We start from the raw sequence: 21,264 nt of genomic DNA, 5'->3' as shown, positions 1-21,264 counted from the left end.
TCCCCTTCCTGCCCCCACGCAGCACAGGCCAGACACTGGCTGGGATGGGGTGCTCACTCTTCGTTAAAAAAACCGTGTATGTACATGTACACACACCTAAATATATGTTTATACACACCTACTCCATAAAAATACACATTCATATCCAAATTTGAACTGTGCATGCCTACTCATACTTGGATTCTTTTGATAAGCATAGTACAGTGCCATAATGTATTTTCCTAGTAACATTTTCATTTCTCTAGCTTGCTTTAGCTTATTTTATTGTAATAACGCAGTACGTAAAAAATATACAAAATACAAGCAAGGACTATGTTACCAGTAAGGCATCTGGCCAACAGTAGACTATCAATACTGGAGTTTTGGGGACATCAAAAGTTATACGTGGAATTTTGACTTTTGGGGGAGAGGCACCTTTAACCTTCAGGGGTCAAATGTGTATCTATAACAAGTAAATAGATAAATATAAATAAGTTAATATGCGAACAGGGTTAAGGCAGAACACTGCCGGTTGGGAGGGTGGCTGCGACCCTCCCTTGGCCTGGAGGACCGCAGGAGAAGACACAGACCTCGAATCTGTGGGGCTTGGGCCTTCCGGCGTTCCGTAGACCCGCCGCCATTGGCTGAGCTGGAGACAGCTGACAGGCGGCGACTGGGCGTGGGAGCTTGAAACATGGCGGCCACCACGGCGCTGATCCTGCCGGAGAGCCCCAGGTAGTCGCCAGAGGTAGCATGGATGGGACCGACGCAGGGACTCCCTTGTTAGCTGTCGCCTTTGGCTCCGAAGCGGGGCGGGCCCTGGGCTGGAGATACCGCGGTGCGGCCCTGCAGGAGTGCGGGGGACTGTGGGTGTCTCGCCTTCTCGGTGGTTCACTATGCGCCTGGCAGCTGGGGTCAGTAGGACAGTGTGTGATGTGTGTCACCGTTCCCAGAGTGTGGGATCAGAAGTACCCAAGTCTGCCTGGAGTAGTGCTGAAGCACGTGGAGAGCTAAACAATTTCTGTTTTCAACTCTCCTTCAGGCCTGATTACAAGAAAGGTTCCCATTAGTGCTGGAAGGTCTTTAATCTCTAACACGTGCCATTACCCCTTTTCAATCAAGAAGGACTAGGTCTCGTTTTGGGCTAGTAAGGTGCCTAAGCAGAATTTGGTAACATTGCTTTTGACTTCATTTTAAAATTTAGTTTTAGCTCATTTCTACTTATGGTAGGGAAGCTCGGTTGTCCAGGGTGGTGATATAAAGTTCTGTCTTAATATACAATTATTGAAGTAGAAATGACTCCCATTTCATGAAAAACAAGTAATAGTGCATGTAGTGATGCGGAAAAAGTTGGACAGTAACAATTTCCTTGCGCCTGAATTGGGCAGGAATCTTGACGAAGAGAGTTGTCATTTTAAAGTTTTTTCCCTTCTTCCTGGATTCCTTGAGTTCTGACAGCCAGTTGTTCTCCTCATATCAGTGTCCTGCTTAAGAGCCGCCAAGTCACTAAGCCATATCCAGTATGATGCAGAATTGTTCTTATCACATAATTTAAAGTTGATGATTACAGGAGAAGTAGGGTTTTAAAACAACTGTGTGCTGTTACCCTAAATGATTTCATATGTCATATATACGTTGTTTTATCGCATTATCTGCCATGCAGTATTCTTTGCTTTGTATTTCAGTGTAACTGCCACTTTCCTCCTTCTCTTTCCATAGTTCCATTGTGGGTTAAGTGGATATTAAATATTTACTGCTGAGTGATTAATGGCATTCCCCACAGAGTGCAAGCTTCCCCTAGTTGTCTGCCTTGCCCAAAAGAAAGAGAAACTTTTCCAAATGGACTTTTTCAACACAAATATTTTTGGGAGGCATCTGTTTGGAAATGGCCTGCCTCTTTTGCTGGCCATCATCTGTTTTTCTTTATAGCAATCAGAGTTGTTGAAATGGAAACTTAAAGACAACTGCAGTTGTAGACAAGCATGCTTATAGCAAGTACAGTTCCACCTGGAAAACTCATTTTAAAATTTTGTTTTACACATTTATTTAGCATGAAAAAAGCAGTGTCGCTGATAAATGCAATAGACATAGGAAGATTTCCACGATTGCTCATCCGAATTCTTCAAAAACTTCATCTGAAGGTTTGTATTTTTGCATTTCTATAGTTTATAATACTTTCTTGTGATTGCACTGAAACTCTTTTGTTTGTATTTGAAAAACTTTTTGTGACGTATAGTGTTCTCCAGTGTGTCCTAGGGAACACAGGCTCTGTACAAAATTTTGTAATGTCCCAAAAGTTTGGGAAACTCTGTCTTCATTAAAGTTAATCTTTTTTTATTATGTAAGTTTTCAGAGTGTATATATATATTTTTTTCAGAGTATATTTTATGATAGTGTTTACAGTAAATAAGGGTAATATGATGTGCAAAACTTTTCAAACAAGTTTGACCTTGCAACTGATGTCTCATGGTATATATTTTGGGACTCAGGTTCTATGTAACATGCTTTGGAAATATTCTGATTTCGTTCTTCCTCTTAAAAATAATGCTTTTGTGGCTCCTGGGTGGCTAAGTTGGTTAAGCATCCAACTTCAGAGCTCAGGTCATGATTTCACGGTTCATGAGTTCGAGCCCCGTCAGGCTCTGTGCTGACAGCTCAGAGCTTGGAGCCTGCTTCAGATTCTGTGTCTCCCTCTCTCTCTGCTCCAACCCCTCTCATGCTCTGTCTCTCTGTCTGTCAAAAAATAAATAAACATTAAAATTTTTTTAAAAAATGCTGTAGTTTTCTTATCACCCCAGTATTTAATCTTTCCTTTAATCTTTCCCTTTCACTTTTATTTCAAGGGTGTGGTTATTTTGGACAGATTAATGTTTAGTGATTCACTGCTTGGTCACCAACCTAAGTTAACTTCTTTTTCAGGTTATAAAAATTTAATTCCATCCAACACATGTTTATGGAGCATCTAGTAACTGCTCTTCCTGGTGGTACATGGCATCACCATTAAATGAGAATTAAATGGACTTTTTTTTTTTTAATTAGTTTTTATTTTATTTTTATTTTTATTTTTTTAAATTTTTTTAAACGTTTATTTATTTTTGACAGAGAGAGAGAGAGACAGAGCATGAGTGGAGGAGGGGCAGAGAGAGAGACACACACAGAATCCGAAGCAGGCTCCAGGCTCTGAGCTGTCAGCACAGAGCGTGACACGGGGCTCGAACTCACAGACCGTGAGATCATGACCTGAGCCGAAGTCGGATGCTCAACCCCAAATTAGTTTTTATTTTAAATTCCAGTTAGTTAACATACAGTGTGATACTAGTTTTAGGTGTAGAATATAGTGATACAGCACTTCCATACTTCACCTGGAGAACCTGGACCCTCTTCTCTTATTTTTCCTCAGAAGCCAGCTCACTTCCGAGTCCCTTCTCCCTCTTAAGTGTCTCTCAAATCCAAGTTCTCTTCATAGTCTTAGTTCAGATCCTTATTATCCCTGCCTTAGACTGCAGTAACTGCCTCCAAACTGATACCTCTACCTGAAGTCTACTCCCTCCTATCACTTCTTCATAATGCTAGTCCATATATCTCTACATTTTTTTTCCTAAAAAAAAAAAAAAAAAAAAAGAATTCAGTGTATCTTTACAGTGTTTGAAGTCGTCATTGACTTCCTATTGCCTCATGGAAAAAAAGTTCAAAATGTTTAGAATTGTATTGTAATCACGTTATAACAACATTATAATATGGCCACAGGCTTTATTTTCCCATTTGGCAAGTGCTCCAGTCACACCGGGCTGTGCACTTTTACTGGAATATGCCATGAACTTTTCCAACTCTGTTTCCATGCATATACTCTTTCCCTTACCCGCAGTGTCTTTTTTTCCCCTTTTTTATTGAGTAGACTGGATGTCTCAAAGATCTTGCTGTCTCACTCTCAGCACTTTGTTTTCTGTGCTTCTAAAACACTTGGTTCATTGTCATCTCATTTTAGTCCTGCAGTGTAAGTATTTGTTTTATGGTGCCAGGGTCTTTCGCTGACCTTGAAGATCTTGAGCATCATGTCTTACTCGTCTTTATATTTTCCATGCCTAATACACTTATATGGTCTGCGCTCAGTAGCTGTTCTTGCAGTTAATTCTTATCCTTGCATGGGAAACACAAAACAAATGCAGGTCCTCTAAATTCCGGGCTAATAAGGTATTTGTGATGTAGATGGAGAGACAGGAGGAGCCACCAGAGTAATATAATAGCAGCCACATTCTGAAGTGTTTGTGATTCAGTTATGTTCCTCCCTCTGGTAGTGTTCTAATGACTTTGTGGTGTTAATTCATCTGATCCTTACAGCAACTTTAGGAAGTAGGTACTATTGTCACCCTTATTTCATCCAAGAAGAAACTGAGATAGACACCAGTTAAATAATTTGTGCACGGACACACACCTAGCTAGTAAGCTCCCTGGTTCCAGAATCCATCCCTTCAATCCATCCCTGTTTATTACAATCAACCTCAGGAAAGAGTACAAAACAGTATATAAGTTAGTACAAAAGTGAATGATGTAAGCAATCAGTCCAGAAGTTCTGCTGTGATTTCCCGAGCTGGTAGCTGTCTTCTCAAACTTACAAAACAGTGTGGGACAAAAAACTCTCAAACGAATCTTTTGTTCTTTATGATGAGGGAGGATAGGAAATTTGTAGGAAAACGGTGATATGTAGTTTGTCTTTGATCCTCTCAGTCATTTCTGGGGTTGTGAATAAGTTAGCGTCTATCTTAGAGTAAGTGGGTGGCCAGAGCATTCTATAGAGATGCTTGGATGCTATGCCATCAGTGGCAGGGGAGTGAACATGAGGAGGTCTGGTCGTTGACAGCTGAAGCAGTTGAGAACAGAAACATATGCAGGTGATAACTTTGCCAGCTAAGATAGAAAGCAAAGGTGCATTTTTTTTTTCCTGGACAGTTTCAGGCAGTGTTCTTCTAGAGGGGTTCCTATTGTGATAAGAGTTTGTAGCAAGTAAAGTTTGCAGTGACATTCAGGATCTGCCAGATTTCTTTTTGTGTTCTTGGTCTGTTAAGTTGGACTTTGCCTTGAGACAAACAGAGCTCTTAGAACAGTGAAACCTGATGTGGGTGCATAGGTGAAGAATTTTAGGGATTGGGTTGCTCTTCTAAATGTCATCAGCTTAACACTTTCATTTTTTTATGGGCTTTGTCCAGACTGGTTCCTTGGAATCCTTAGTTGGAATAAACATAGGGAGAAGCCTTAAGCATGGAATATGGGTGTGCTTAAGCAGGGGTCTGGGAATCCTCTTTGAACTGGTCATCTTTCTGGCTCATCCTAGCATATAGAAATACATGGGAAGTTTTGGGGGGTTATTACTAATGCCCGGGAACTAAATGTATTGTGCAGAATTGTCCCACAAGGTTTGTCTCATCCAGCATGCTAATGGAGTCTGCATTGGGAAACACTGACAGAAGTGAGATTAGGGACTTAGAAAGAACAATTTATGGCCTCTGAGTTTATTTTTTTTTTTTTTTATTTTTTTATTTTTTTTAATTTTTTTTTTATTTTTATTTTTTATTTTTTATTTTTTTTTAAAGTTTTTTTTTTTTTTTTTTAATATATGAAATTTACTGTCAAATTGGTTTCCATACAACACCCAGTGCTCATCCCAAAAGGTGCCCTCCTCAATACCCATCACCCACCCTGCCCTCCCTCCCACCCCCCATCAACCCTCAGTTTGTTCTCAGTTTTTAACAGTCTCTTATGCTTTGGCTCTCTCCCACTCTAACCTCTTTTTTTTTTTTTTTCCCTTCCCCTCCCCCATGGGTTTCTGTTACGTTTCTCAGGATCCACATAAGAGTGAAACCATATGGTATCTGTCTTTCTCTGTATGGCTTATTTCACTTAGCATCACACTCTCCAGTTCCATCCACGTTGCTACAAAAGGCCATATTTCATTCTTTCTCATTGCCACGTAGTATTCCATTGTGTATATAAACCACAATTTCTTTATCCATTCATCAGTTGATGGACATTTAGGCTCTTTCCATAATTTGGCGATTGTTGAGAGTGCTGCTATAAACATTGGGGTACAAGTGCCCCTATGCATCAGTACTCCTGTATCCCTTGGATAAATTCCTAGCAGTGCTATTGCTGGGTCATAGGGTAGGTCTATTTTTAATTTTCTGAGGAACCTCCACACTGCTTTCCAGAGCGGCTGCACCAATTTGCATTCCCACCAACAGTGCAAGAGGGTTCCCGTCTCTCCACATCCTCTCCAGCATCTATAGTCTCCTGATTTCTTCATTTTGGCCACTCTGACTGGCGTGAGGTGGTATCTGAGTGTGGTTTTGATTTGTATTTCCCTGATGAGGAGCGACGTTGAACATCTTTTCATGTGCCTGCTGGCCATCCGGATGTCTTCTTTAGAGAAGTGTCTATTCATGTTTTCTGCCCATTTCTTCACTGGGTTATTTGTTTTTCGGGTGTGGAGTTTGATGAGCTCTTTATAGATTTTGGATACTAGCCCTTTGTCCGATGTGTCATTTGCAAATATCTTTTCCCATTCCGTTGGTTGCCTTTTAGTTTTGTTGGTTGTTTCCTTTGCTGTGCAGAAGCTTTTTATCTTCATAAGGTCCCAGTAATTCACTTTTGCTTTTAATTCCCTTGCCTTTGGGGATGTGCCGAGTAAGAGATTGCTACGGCTGAGGTCAGAGAGGTCTTTTCCTGCTTTCTCCTCTAAGGTTTTGATGGTTTCCTGTCTCACAATCAGGTCCTTTATCCATTTTGAGTTTATTTTTGTGAATAGTGTGAGAAAGTGGTCTAGTTTCAACCTTCTGCATGTTGCTGTCCAGTTCTCCCAGCACCATTTGTTAAAGAGACTGTCTTTTTTCCATTGGATGTTCTTTCCTGCTTTGTCAAAGATGAGTTGGCCATATGTTTGTGGGTCTAGTTCTGGGGTTTCTATTCGATTCCATTGGTCTATGTGTCTGTTTTTATGCCAATACCATGCTGTCTTGATGATGACAGCTTTGTAGTAGAGGCTAAAGTCTGGGATTGTGATGCCTCCTGCTTTGGTCTTCTTCTTCAAAATTACTTTGGCTATTCGGGGCCTTTTGTGGTTCCATATGAATTTTAGGATTGCTTGTTCTAGTTTCGAGAAGAATGCTGGTGCAATTTTGATTGGGATTGCATTGAATGTGTAGATAGCTTTGGGTAGTATTGACATTTTGACAATATTTATTCTTCCAATCCATGAGCAGGGAATGTCTTTCCATTTCTTTATATCTTCTTCAATTACCTGCATAAGCTTTCTATAGTTTTCAGCATACAGATCTTTTACATCTTTGGTTAGATTTATTCCTAGGTATTTTATGCTTCTTGGTGCAATTGTGAATGGGATCAGTTTCTTTATTTGTCTTTCTGTTGCTTCATTGTTAGTGTATAAGAATGCAACTGATTTCTGTACATTGATTTTGTATCCGGCAACTTTGCTGAATTCATGTATCAGTTCTAGCAGACTTTTGGTGGAGTCTATCGGATTTTCCATGTATAATATCATGTCATCTGCAAAAAGCGAAAGCTTGACTTCATCTTTGCCAATTTGGATGCCTTTGATTTCCTTTTGTTGTCTGATTGCTGATGCTAGAACTTCCAGCACTATATTAAACAGCAGTGGTGAGAGTGGGCATCCCTGTCGTGTTCCTGATCTCAGGGAAAAAGCTCTCAGTTTTTCCCCATTGAGGATGATGTTAGCTGTGGGCTTTTCATAAATGGCTTTTATGATCTTTAAGTATGTTCCTTCTATCCCGACTTTCTCAAGGGTTTTTATTAAGAAAGGGTGCTGGATTTTGTCAAAGGCCTTTTCTGCATCGATTGACAGGATCATATGGTTCTTCTCTTTTTTTTTGTTAATGTGATGTATCACGTTGATCGATTTGCGAATGTTGAACCAGCCCTGCATCCCAGGAATGAATCCCACTTGATCATGGTGAATAATTCTTTTTATATGCTGTTGAATTCGATTTGCTAGTATCTTATTGAGAATTTTTGCATCCATATTCATCAGGGATATTGGCCTGTAGTTCTCTTTTTTTACTGGGTCTCTGTCTGGTTTAGGAATCAAAGTAATACTGGCTTCATAGAATGAGTCTGGAAGTTTTCCTTCCCTTTCTATTTCTTGGAATAGCTTGAGAAGGATAGGTATTATCTCTGCTTTAAACGTCTGGTAGAACTCCCCTGGGAAGCCATCTGGTCCTGGACTCTTATTTGTTGGGAGATTTTTGATAACCGATTCAATTTCTTCGCTGGTTATGGGTCTGTTCAAGCTTTCTATTTCCTCCTGATTGAGTTTTTGAAGAGTGTGGGTGTTTAGGAATTTGTCCATTTCTTCCAGGTTGTCCAATTTGTTGGCATATAATTTTTCATAGTATTCCCTGATAATTGTTTGTATCTCTGAGGGATTGGTTGTAATAATTCCATTTTCATTCATGATTTTATCTATTTGGGTCATCTCCCTTTTCTTTTTGAGAAGCCTGGCTAGAGGTTTGTCAATTTTGTTTATTTTTTCAAAAAACCAACTCTTGGTTTCGTTGATCTGCTCTACAGTTTTTTTAGATTCTATATTGTTTATTTCTGCTCTGATCTTTATGATTTCTCTTCTTCTGCTGGGTTTAGGCTGCCTTTGCTGTTCTGCTTCTATTTCCTTTAGGTGTGCTGTTAGATTTTGTATTTGGGATTTTTCTTGTTTCTTGAGATAGGCCTGGATTGCAATGTATTTTTCTCTCAGGACTGCCTTCGCTGCGTCCCAAAGCGTTTGGATTGTTGTATTTTCATTTTCGTTTGTTTCCATATATTTTTTAATTTCTTCTCTAATTGCCTGGTTGACCCACTCATTCGTTAGTAGGGTGTTCTTTAACCTCCATGCTTTTGGAGGTTTTCCAGACTTTTTCCTGTGGTTGATTTCAAGCTTCATAGCATTGTGGTCTGAAAGTATGCATGGTATAATTTCAATTCTTGTAAACTTATGAAGGGCTGTTTTGTGACCCAGTATATGATCTATCTTGGAGAATGTTCCATGTGCACTCGAGAAGAAAGTATATTCTGTTGCTTTCGGATGCAGAGTTCTAAATATATCTGTCAAGTCCATCTGATCCAATGTATCCTTCAGGGCCCTTGTTTCTTTATTGACTGTGTGTCTAGATGATCTATCCATTTCTGTAAGTGGGGTGTTAAAGTCCCCTGCAATGACCACATTCTTATCAATAAGGTTGCTTATGTTTATGAGTAACTGTTTTATATATCTGGGGGCTCCGGTATTTGGCGCATAGACATTTATAATTGTTAGCTCTTCCTGATGGATAGACCCTGTAATTATTATATAATGCCCTTCTTCATCTCTTGTTACAGCCTTTAATTTAAAGTCTAGTTTGTCTGATATAAGTATGGCTACTCCAGCTTTCTTTTGGCTTCCAGTAGCATGATAAATAGTTCTCCATCCCCTCACTCTCAATCTAAAGGTGTCCTCAGATCTCAAATGAGTCTCTTGTAGACAGCAAATAGATGGGTCTTGTTTTTTTATCCATTCTGATACCCTATGTCTTTTGGTTGGCGCATTTAATCCATTTACATTCAGTGTTATTATAGAAAGATACGGGTTTAGAGTCATTGTGATGTCTGTATGTTTTATGCTTGTAGTGATGTCTCTGGTTCTTTGTCTCACAGGATCCCCCTTAGGATCTCTTGTAGGGCTGGTTTCGTGGTGACAAATTCCTTCAGTTTTTGTTTGTTTGGGAAGACCTTTATCTCTCCTTCTATTCTAAATGACAGACTTGCTGGATAAAGGATTCTCGGCTGCATATTTTTTCTGTTTAGCACACTGAAGATGTCGTGCCAAGCCTTTCTGGCCTGCCAAGTTTCAAAGGAGAGATCAGTCACGAGTCTTATAGGTCTCCCTTTATATGTGAGGGCACGTTTATCCCTTGCTGCTTTCAGAATTTTCTCTTTATCCTTGTATTTTGCCAGTTTCACTATGATATGTCGTGCAGAAGATCGATTCAAGTTACGTCTGAAGGGAGTTCTCTGTGCCTCTTGGATTTCAATGCCTTTTTCCTTCCCCAGTTCAGGGAAGTTCTCAGCTATAATTTCTTCAAGTACCCCTTCAGCACCTTTCCCTCTCTCTTCCTCCTCTGGGATACCAATTATGCGTATATTATTTCTTTTTAGTGTATCACTTAGTTCTCTAATTTTCCCCTCATACTCCTGGATTTTTTTATCTCTCTTTCTTTCAGCTTCCTCTTTCTCCATAACTTTATCTTCTAGTTCACCTATTCTCTCCTCTGCCTCTTCAATCCTAGCCGTTGTGGTTTCCATTTTGTTTTGCATTTCGTTTAAAGCGTTTTTCAGCTCCTCGTGACTGTTCCTTAGTCCCTTGATCTCTGTAGCAAGAGATTCTCTGCTGTCCTGTATACTGTTTTCAAGCCCAGCGATTAATTTTATGACTATTATTCTAAATTCACTTTCTGTTATATTATTTAAATCCTTTTTGATCAGTTCATTAGCTGTTGTTATTTCCTGGAGATTCTTCTGAGGGGAATTCTTCCGTTTGGTCATTTTGGACAGTCCCTGGAGTGGTGAGGACCCGCAGGGCACTTCCCCCGTGCTGTGGTGTATAACTGGAGTTGGTGGGCGGGGCCGCAGTCCGACCTGATGTCTGCCCCCAGCCCACCGCTAGGGCCACAGTCAGACTGGTGTGTGCCTTCTCTTCCCCTCTCCTAGGGGCGGGATTCACTGTGGGGTGGTGTGGCCCGTCTGGTCTACTTGCACACTGCCAGGCTTGTGGTGCTGGGGAGCTGGCGTATTAGCTGGGGTGGGTAGGCAAGGTGCACGGGGCGGGAGGGGCCGGCTTAGCTCGCTTCTCCTTAGGTGATCCACTTCAGGAGGGGCCCTGTGGCAGCGGGAGGGAGTCAGATCTGCTGCCGGAGGTTTGGCTCCGCAGAAGCACAGAGTTGGGTGTTTGCGCGGAGCGAGCAAGTTCCCTGGCAGGAACTGGTTCTCTTTGGGATTTTGGCTGGGGGATGGGCGAGGGAGATGGCGCTGGCGAGCGCCTTTGTTCCCCGCCAAGCTGAGCTCTGCCGTCCGGGGGCTCAGCAGCTCTCCCTCCCTTTGTCCTCCAGCCTTCCCGCTTTCTGAGCAGAGCTGTTAACTTCTGACCTCCCAGACGCTAAGTCGCGCTTGCTGTCGGAACACAGTCCGTCCGGCCCCTCCGCTTTTGCCAGCCCGACTCGGGGGCTCTCCTTGGCCGGCGAGCCGCCCCTCCGCCCCGGCTCCCTCCCGCCAGTCCGTGGAGCGCGCACCGCCTCGCCGCCCTTCCTACCCTCTTCCGTGGGCCTCTCGTCTGCGCTTGGCTCCGGAGACTCCATTCTGCTAATCCTCTGGCGTTTTTCTGGGTTCTTTAGGCAGGTGTAGGTGGAATCTAAGTGATCAGCAGGACGCACGGTGAGTCCAGCGTCCTCCTACACCGCCATCTTCCGGAACCTCCCTGGCCTCTGAGTTTAAAAGAAAAAAAAATAGCTGTCACAACTCATGCAATTAAAAAAGCTCACATACTTTGCTCCACTGGAGAGACTTGTAGGCCATCACACAAAGCCTGTTGGTCCAGCTATGCTGTATGTCTAATTCTGAGAGATCAGTTCTTTGGATACCTGGCTGTGGCAAACTAGACACAGCAAACTGGGGGGTGAAGATGCTGCTGTGATGGGCGTGGAGGCAGTTTCAAGAATTGACTTATAAAAATCAGATGCAAGAAATGTAAATGCCTAGAAATCTGAGGGTTGGTTGTTTACTTACTTACTTTATTTATTTATTTATTTATTTATTTTTTCCTGAAGTGAAAAATCATTAGTGTATCTTAGGAGTTCTTTGCAATACTGTTCATAACATTCTGATGCTCATCATTGTGACGGACTCATCATAAGAAATTAGTTTAAACCAATATACTTTGTTTACAAAAGTCTAGAATGGGTGTGATACATTTTAGAAAGATTGCTTTCATAAGTTGGAAAAAGAATTCTTGTATTTGATAGATTCACTTGTGGAACCTCTGTATTTCCTCATTATGACAGATAGAGAAGTCTCAGTATGTTAACATAAAGGACAGTCACAAATGTGAATCTCAGCCTATATAAATGCCTAAGAATTTTTCTTGGCTATTATAACGTATGGAGGGTGCCACTAGCATTTAATGCCTGGGACTTTAAGGGTCCTGTGTGCAGGAGAGGCCTGCGCAAAGGAGAATTGGCCCCACCGATCTAGATAAAAAAGAAAAGGGCAGTTCATCTCTGAAAATACATTTATTTTGTAGTTAATATAAGATGGTATAAGTTAATATAGGATGTGTAAGGTCTTCTTACACATGGGTTTATTGGGTAAGAATGATATATATACACTTTGAATTATAATATTTGGAAAATAGTAGTACTGTGTGTTCTTCCATTGAGGTTTTGTGCATAAGACAGTGAATGTGAGTCAGAGCTTGGGCTCTGGACAGCAGGCCTCTCTGTTTCTAAATCCATACTCTGAGGTTGTTTTTGTTTTTGAGAGCGAGTGAGCACATGAGCAGAGGATAGGGGCAGAGAGGGAGAGAGAGAATCTCAGGCAGGCTCCATGCTCAGCACAGAACCTGACCAGGGGCTCTGTGTCATGACCGTGAGATCATTGACCTGACCCAAAATTGAGAGTCAGACACTTGACTGCCTGGGTCACCCAGATGTCCCCCCCATGCTCTGAGTATTTAAAGCCTAATTGCTTTCATAATTATTTACCTAATATACTATCTTCATATAGTAGAAGACATATTTAATTTTCTAAGGAATGTGACCTGATTGCAACTACTGAGGTTAGTTTACTCATCATGCATGTTAAGAAAATGAATTCTTCAAAAAAGATAAAAAAGAAAAAGACAATTCGGAAAAATGGATTTTTTAATTTGCTTTTTTTGTGGCTTTCTAGTTCAAAATTCTTAGAGCGTTTAAATTAAGCATCTTGATAACAAATTTTAGATTTCACAAATAGTTTATGAGTAAGTTTTTGTGTTAAGAAATTTTCATAGTGTGGACAACCTGAAATGCCCCCTTGGTTAACTCTGGCTCTCCTTTCATCTTCATTCTCTCCTTTATTATTTATTGCTGAATTACAAATTACCCCCAAACTTAGCACCTTAAAACAAGAGTAAACATTTATTATACTCGCAGTTCGTGTAGGTCAAGAATGTAGGAGAGGCTTGACTGCTTGTTTCTGGCTTGGCTGCGTGGTTCTGGCTTGGGGTTCTCATGAAGTTGCTGCCAGATGTTGTTGGGGCTGCTGTTAATCTGAAGGTTTGGCCGAGGTTGGAGGATTTCCTTCCAATATGATTACCTGGTGGGAGGCCTCAGTTCCTTGCTGCACAGGCTTTTCCTCCCAACATGGAGGTTGGCTTCTTCCAGAACCAGTGACCCAAGAGAGGGAGGTGCTGTCCTTTTTGTGACCTGGTGTTTGATGTCACAGAGCTTCACTTTTACTATATTATCCTTGATAGAAGTAAGTCATTCCGTCTGGATCACATTCAAGGGAAAGAAACGAGGCTCCATCCTTTGAAGGGAGGAGTACTAAAGAATTTTGAGATATAATAAAACCACCACACCTCCCCAGAGGTAGCCTTGTTACCAATTTGGTTTTTATTCTGGATTCTTCATGTGTTAATTAATACAGACGTGCATACACATGTGCATACACATACACATAGAAATGTGCAGTTTGTGTGTTTTTACGCAAGTGGTATCGTACTGTATATATTGCCCTGTTGTTTACCTTTTCTCGCTTGCCACTTTTTTTTTTAATTGTTTTTTTTAATGTTTATTTATTTTTGAGACAGAGAGAGACAGAGCATGAATGGGGGAGGGTCAGAGAGAGGGAGACACAGAATCTGAAACAGGCTCTAGGCTCTGAGCTGTCAGCAGAGAGCCCAATGCGGGGCTTGAACTCACGGACTGTGAGATCATGACCTGAGCCGAAGTCGGATGTTTAACCGACTGAGCCACCCAGGCGCCCCTTGCTTGCCACTTTTTTAAGAGACCTTTCCACATCACTTCATATAGCACTGCCTTATATTCTTCATGTGTTGTTTTTCCTTTCTGCTTGTGTACGTGTATTTATGGCATATGTTCTTTAAATATATAGAAAAAATTAATACCCACTTTCCATTCTATTTATTAAAAAAAACTTTTTTTAATGTTTATTTTTGAGAGACAGAGACAGAGCGTAAACAGGGGAGGGGCAGAGAGAGAGGGAGACACAGAATCCGAAGCAGGTGCCAGGCTCTGAGCTGTCAGCACAGGGCCCGACATGGGGTTTGAACTCATGAGCTGTGAGATCCTGACTTGGGCCGAGGTCAGACGCTTAACTGACTGAGCCACCCAGGCACCCTGTCACTTTCCATCTTAAAATTTAAGTTTCGGGGCGCCTGGGTGGCTCAGTTGGTTAAGCGGCCGACTTCGGCTCAGGTCATGATCTTGTGGTCCGTGAGTTCGAGCCCTGCGTCGGGCTCTGTGCTGACAGCTCAGAGCCTGGAGCCTGTTTCAGATTCTGTGTCTCGCTCTCTCTCTCTCTCTCTGACCCTCCCCCATTCATGCTCTGTCTCTCTGTCTCAAAAATAAATAAACGTTAAAAAAAATAAAAAAAAATAAAATTTAAGTTTCTTGGACATTTGTTCTCTAATTTTATAAACCTAGACCTTAATTTTTTCCCATTGAGAGGATAAAAAAGAATGTATCTTGTTTACCTTCTCTTTTACTCCTAGATATGTGTGGGTTGCTTTTGGTAGACAGAAATAAGTTAAATTGCTGCTTTTTGGGAGCAAATAGAGGTACTTCATGCTTAATATTTATTTGACCCAAGGTTGCTTTTGGAGCAGGGTATTGAATATGTATTTGGAACTTTTTTTAAAGCTGTATTCTCTATTTGCTCCCATATTTTACACTCCATCTTATTTTAAGGTTGCATTCCTGATGTACCCGTGGATGGGGGAAAGTAAATATTCCCTTAGCCTCCTTCACTCCAAACCACTTTATTTTTTTAAATATTTATTTATTTGTTTTAAACATTTCTTTAAAAATATTTATTTATTTTTTAGAGAGAGAGCTAGTGTGTGAGTGGGGGAGAGGGGCAGAGAGAGAGAGAGAGAGAGAGAGAGAGAGAGAGCGAAAGAATCCTAAGCAGGCTTCCATACTTAGCATGGAGCCTGACACAGTGCTTGGTCCCCTGACCCTGGGATCACGACCTAAGCTGAAATCAAGAGTTGGATGCTCAACTGACTGAGCCAACCAGGCATTCGTTATTTTTTTTTTAAGTTTACTTACTTGTTTTGAAGGAGGGAGAGAGAATGAGTCAGGAGCAGAGAGAGAGTCAGAGAGAGAATCCCAAGCAGACTCTGTGCTGTCAGTATGGAGCCTGACACGGGGGCTTGATCTTACAAATTGTAAGATCACGGCCTGAGCCAAAATCTAGAGTCGGATGCTCAACCAATTGAACTACCCAGGTGCCCCCCCCAAACCACTTTATTTAAAAAAAAATTTTTTTTTGCATCTTTATTTATTTTTAATAGAGAGAGAGAGAGAGAGAGAGAGCGCGCGCGCGCAAGAGCGGGGGAGGGGTAGAGAGGAAGATACAGAATCTGAAGCAGGCTCTAAGCTCTGAGCTGTCAGCACAGAGCCCGATGAGGGGCTCGAACTCACAGATTGTGAGATCATGACATGAGCAGAAGTCAGACGCCCAACCAACTGAGCCATCCAGGTGCCCCTCCCCAAACCACTTTATTAATATAATGCCCTTGGAAATCTTGAGAATGTCTCTCTCTCTCTCTTCTTTTTTTGTTTGCTGTATTTTTAAAACAAATTTCCCTTCCTTGTACATATTGGGGACACTGAAAGTTTATTTTTGTACCTCCTCAATCACTATTATTATTTTGTGAAAACAGCTTATTTAGCATGTGTTCCAAGGCATCAGATTGCCTGACTTGGTTAAATTATAAGTATCCATTGAATTTATTTGTTATTTATTTATTTATTTTTTTAATGTTTTATTTTATTTTTGAGAGAGAGAGACAGCATGAGTAGGGGAGGAGCAGAGAGAGAGGGAGACACAGAATCCGAAGCAGGCTCCAGGCTCTGACCTGTCAGCACAGAGCCCATCGCGGGGCTCGAACCCACATACTTAAGATCATGACCTGAGTCGAAGTTGGACGCTTAACCGACTGAGCCACCCAAGCGCCCCAATATGCATTGAATTTAATACAACACGTGGTTCTGATTATATACATGTAATACCATTACCTTCCTCACATTGATGAAATCTGGTACTCTAGGTCATTATTTCAAGAAGACATATGGTAGTCACAGAAATTCTGAAACTTTTAAGTCAAAATGTTGCTCTTGAAGTAAGTAATTGGCATTTTGGCTAAATTTGGCTCATGATTTTCTCAGTCATAAAACAGGGAGTAGAGACTGGAAGTTCTGGTGAGTAGCCTCCAAAAGTACGCTAGCTTAAAGCTCTAATGCAGCTTTGGTTGAACAGCCAGATAGGTGTACGTCATCGTAAGCTGTCAAGGGAGGGCTTGTGAACTTCTGAATTTTCTCCCTATTGCTGTTCGGGAGAGGCAGCCATAGGGAGAGTTGTTTTTAGTATATGTGGATAATATGGGTTATGTATTTTATTTTATATCTTATTTTATATTATTTTCTTTTAATTCATTTATTTTTAAAGGAGTTCTTTTTATTTTAAAGTTGTTCAAGTGGTACACATTTTTCCTACATAATAAACTAATGTCTTTAGATCAAGGAGATTATTTTGGATACAAAAGAAAGAAGACTTCTCAGAGGTTCTATTCAGATGGCTGTCTTCTTTCACGTATTGGTCATAAAATTACTGTGTATAATGTGTGAGTTTTGGAAAATATGTATGAAAATGATAAAAAAGACCTAATTTCTTGCTTTATGCATGCTCTTATAATAACTCACATTTTTGCAGAACTCATCAAAATGAAAATTACATGAATGAGTATTTGTATTTGTATGTCTAACTAGAGTACCGTATACTTGAGGACATGAACTGCCTTTCTCTGTAGCATGTAATAGATACTCAGCAAATATATTTGAATGAGGAAGGCAGACATTACTGTCAATTATTATTAACATTTTGGGGTTTTACCTTCTAGTATTGTTTTTTCTAAACATCCATTTCTTTTAGTAAATACTGGTAGTTTCCACCTCCTATAAATCACAGAACTTAAAGTAATTTTTTTTTTAATTTATTTAAAATGAGCTTCATTTGGCATGATCCAGATAATGAATTGTACTATGATTTTGAGTTGTTGAAATTTACAAACACATCAGATTCTTTCGCTTTTTCTTAACATTTCCCACCCATGTTTGAATAAAGGAATCTTCAGATACTCTTCTGTGGAGTATCTAAGTTTTGAATACCTGCATGTGTGCTAATTGCTTGCTTTTTGTGTTGTAGGCTGAGAACAGTTTCAGTGAGGAAGAAGAAGAAAAGCTTCAGGCTGCGTTTTCTCTAGAGAAACAAGATCTTCACCTAGTTCTTGAAACAATATCATTCATTTTAGAACAGGTATTTTTATTGCCCCAAACCTCCTAAACATGCTTTCTTTACTGCATATCTGTATTGCTATGATAGCTATCAATTTTTTTTATTTACGTACTTTTTAATTAAAAAAATTTTTTTTAAGTTTATATTGAGAGAGAGAGAAAGCACACGCATGATTGCGAGCTAGGGGGAGGGGTAGAGAGAGCCTTTGCAGGCTGTCAGCACAAAGCCCGATGTGGGGCTCAAACCCATGAACCGTGAGATCATGACCTGGGCTTAAATCAAGAGTTGGACACTTAACCCACTGAGCCACCCAGGGGCACCTATCGCTTTTTATTTTTTCAAAAAAAGTATACGGTTGGAAGCTGTGAATATATTGTACTTGAGAATTTGAAGGTAGTAAAAATATTTGAATGTATGATTTTTTCCTACGGTATTGCAGTCTACAAAACAATCTAAATGTTAAGTAGCATGAGTAAAGTATTTAACAACGTGAATCAGGGCTTCATTGACTTGAGACAGGTATAAAACATTTTAATTCATTGTTACTGGGTTTATAACTTGGAGAAGTGAGTGCATTTTATTTAAGAAATTTAAGAAATGATTTCGGGGGGATTTATTTGACTAGGATGATAAAACATTTAGAAAAGACATAGTTGTCAAAGCACTTTTTGTCATACAATTTCTTCCTATTAAACTGCCCTTTTGCATCCCTTTTTCAGCCGTTAAATGTGGTTCAAGTCCCATCTCCTCTCACTGTAGCTTTGACCCCTTGCACTTGGCAGTTTTGCCCTAATTTGGATTCCTTTTATCCTTGGCTCATCCGAGTGGAGCACATTGCTAGTCTTTGATTATTTCATGTGTGTCAGCCTTCATTAGGTTTTGAATTTGTGAGGGACCTGTCATATTTTTAATTCACCTTCTATAAACCTAGCACGTTGCTGGACTTAAAATAGATTTCAATAAATTCCTGTTGGGTGACTTCATAGAGTACTTGTGAAATAAAGTTTAAATAGTACTGTAGCTTCATAGGCATTTTAGTGAACAGATATGGTTAGGAAGACAAGTACCCAGGCGTCTACTACACACAGCCTTATGCAGATTACAGGTCAGAAACAGGACTATGGTTCTGAACCCTGGTGAACCTCCAGTAGAAGGAGGGATAATCAAGGAGGACCCAGCAACATGGACTTCATGAGAAAGTCGTTCCAGAATAATGTTAAGAACTAGAACAGATATTATTAAAAATGTTTTATTTTCACATGTTTACAATATTTTATTATTGTAAATTATTATTGTATGTTTACAATATTTATTACGTATGTTTACAATGTTTTATTATGTATTACCTAGGAAGTTGGGTAGACGAAGGTGGTTTTGAGAAAGTGCTTCCTGGAAAAAGTTTGTTTGTTGGGAAATGAAACCGTTGTACGTTTCTTTGAAATAGTTCAGTGAAATGAGGAAATGATAGCTTATTTTATTTGCTTACATTATTTATTTATTTAAGTAATCTCTACACCCAGTGTGGGGCTTACGGTCATGACCCTAAGGTCAAAAGTTGCAGGCTCCTCCGACTCACCCAGCCAGGCACCCCAGAAATGATACTTTAAATAGAGTATCACTTACATAGCTAACGTAAAGAAGACATTTTTCCGTTAAGTGGATTTAGGATTACTTAAGACACAGGCAAAAGTGGGAAAGTGTAGCCTGAATAGTTTAAATTAGGCCATTTAACCCTGCGTCTCCCTGTTGTGTATATTATTATTGGTAAATAGATATAAAACACTTACGGGATGCCTGGGTGACTCAATCGGTTAAGTGTCCGACTTCAACCCAGGTCATGATCTCGCAGTTTGTGGGTTCGAGCCCTGCATCGGGCTCTGAGTGCCAACAGCTCAGAGCCTGGAGCCTGCTTTGGATTCTGTGTTTCCCCTCTCTCTGCCCCTCCCCTGCTCGTGCTCGCTCTCTCAGTCTCTCTCAAAGAATAAACAAACATTAAAAAAAATACATGAAACATTTCTGATAGAAATAGGAAATTTTTTGTTGATTTAAATCATTTAAAAATAATGTTGTATTTGAGTATAATTCAAGGGATCTGTCTGAGTATCAGGGACAGAGGTAATGTTTGCCCTCTCGTGACTAGGCGGTGTATCACAGCGTGAAGCCAGCGGCTCTGCAGCAGCAGTTAGAGAGCCTTCATCTCAGACAAGACAAAGCGGAAGCTTTCGGCAATGCTTGGTCTTCTATGGGTCAAGAAACAGTTGAAAAATTCAGACAGAGGATTCTTGCTCCCCACAAGGTATAGGGTTACACTACCCCACGATATTTTCCAGTAAGAATGGCAAAAATGGTTGTACTGGAAGGGTTTTCAAGGTGATCATGTTTTGTACAGAGGCAGTCTAGCAAAAGAAAGAATATATACACCAGGCCTTTAAGGTTATTTCCATACGTATTGGACACCACGATGTGATTTAATTTTACTTACGGTTTAAAATATGTCTCTGTAACTTCAGAATAGGAATGAGTCAGTCTGTTTTCCTTTTTTTTTTTTTTTTATCTTGGGCAGAGTGGGCTCTTCTTGTTAACGGTGTACCTGTGTATAAGTCTTACGATATGTTTACTGAATCACGTAATTGTGTGTGTCTGTATTAGTGCCTAGCAGAATGTACTCAGTATGTGTGGAATAGCAAATAGCGAAAAAGGGAGCACTTTGGGACAAATACAAAATAACAGCAGTGTTTCAAAACTGCTGGGGGACCTTTAGTCACTGTTAATAGAGGTTAAGTTGATCATACAGATTTTCACCTTTTTTCTAATAGTAGGTTGTATTACATCACTGATTTTCAGATTTACAGCCTGCTGTATTCCTGGGATCAGTCTCATGGGTTGTTGTGTATCATGCTTTTTATATGTTGCTATTTGATTTGCTTATGTTTTGTTAAAAAATTTTCCATCTATGTTCATGAGGGCTCTTGGTCTATATAGCTTTCTCGTGATGTCTTTGGTGGTATCAGAGTGCAACTGACATTGGAAAGTGAGCTGGGAAGTGTTCTCACCTCCTCTTCCATTTTCTGTAAGAATTTGTGAAGGATTGGTATTATTTTACACTTTGCCAGCATTATATGAGAGTTCTAGTACCTTGTCAGCACTTGGTATTGTCACTTTTTTAAAAAAATATTTTTTAAAAAATATTTTTATTTTTGAGAGAGACAGAGAGAGAACGAGTGGGGGAGGAGCAGAGAGAGAGGGAGACACAAAATCTGAAGCAGGCTTCAGGCTCTGAGCTGTCAGCACAGAGCCCAACGCGGGGCTTGAACTCATGAACTGTGAGATCATGACCTGAGTCAAAGTCAGACATATAACCGACTGAGCCACCCAGGTGCCTCACATTTTTTTTTTTTTTTTTAATGTTTATTTCTGGGGGAGAGAGGGAGAGTACAAGCAGGGGAGGGGCTGAGGAGGAGGGGAACAGAGAATTGGAAGCAGGCTCTGCGCTAATAGCAGAAAGCCCGATGCTGGGCTTGAATTCACGAGCTGTGAGCCCATGGGCTGAGCTGAAGTCACTCAACCAACTGAGCCACCCAGGCGCTCCATTGTCACTTGTTTTTATCAAAACTATTCTATTAGGTTTCTAGTGGTATTTTGTATTTTTAATTT

At 40.4% G+C, this 21,264-nt stretch overlaps 1 protein-coding gene across 5 annotated transcripts in view; it reads left to right on the top strand.

Moving 5' to 3' along the window:
- Positions 1-623: 623 nt before the first annotated feature.
- The window catches only part of COMMD10 (COMM domain containing 10), a 231,719-nt gene continuing 211,078 nt past the window's right edge, over positions 624-21,264 (top strand). Inside the window, exons 1-4 of one of the 5 annotated variants that reach the window (XM_058738510.1) lie at positions 624-714; positions 2,030-2,120; positions 17,521-17,631; positions 19,751-19,906. In XM_058738510.1, coding sequence (XP_058594493.1) covers positions 674-714; positions 2,030-2,120; positions 17,521-17,631; positions 19,751-19,906 — 399 coding nt within the window. In that variant the 5' untranslated portion in view covers positions 624-673. Of the gene's footprint in view, positions 715-747; positions 846-2,029; positions 2,121-17,520; positions 17,632-19,750; positions 19,907-21,264 lie in introns of those variants that run through there. The other 4 variants (XM_058738491.1, XM_058738501.1, XM_058738482.1 and 1 more) reach the window with 4 other exon arrangements.

Source organism: Neofelis nebulosa, chromosome 1 (assembly GCF_028018385.1).
Source record: "Neofelis nebulosa isolate mNeoNeb1 chromosome 1, mNeoNeb1.pri, whole genome shotgun sequence".
NCBI lineage: Eukaryota > Metazoa > Chordata > Mammalia > Carnivora > Felidae > Neofelis > Neofelis nebulosa.
This window is presented reverse-complemented; position numbering and strand designations above follow the sequence as displayed.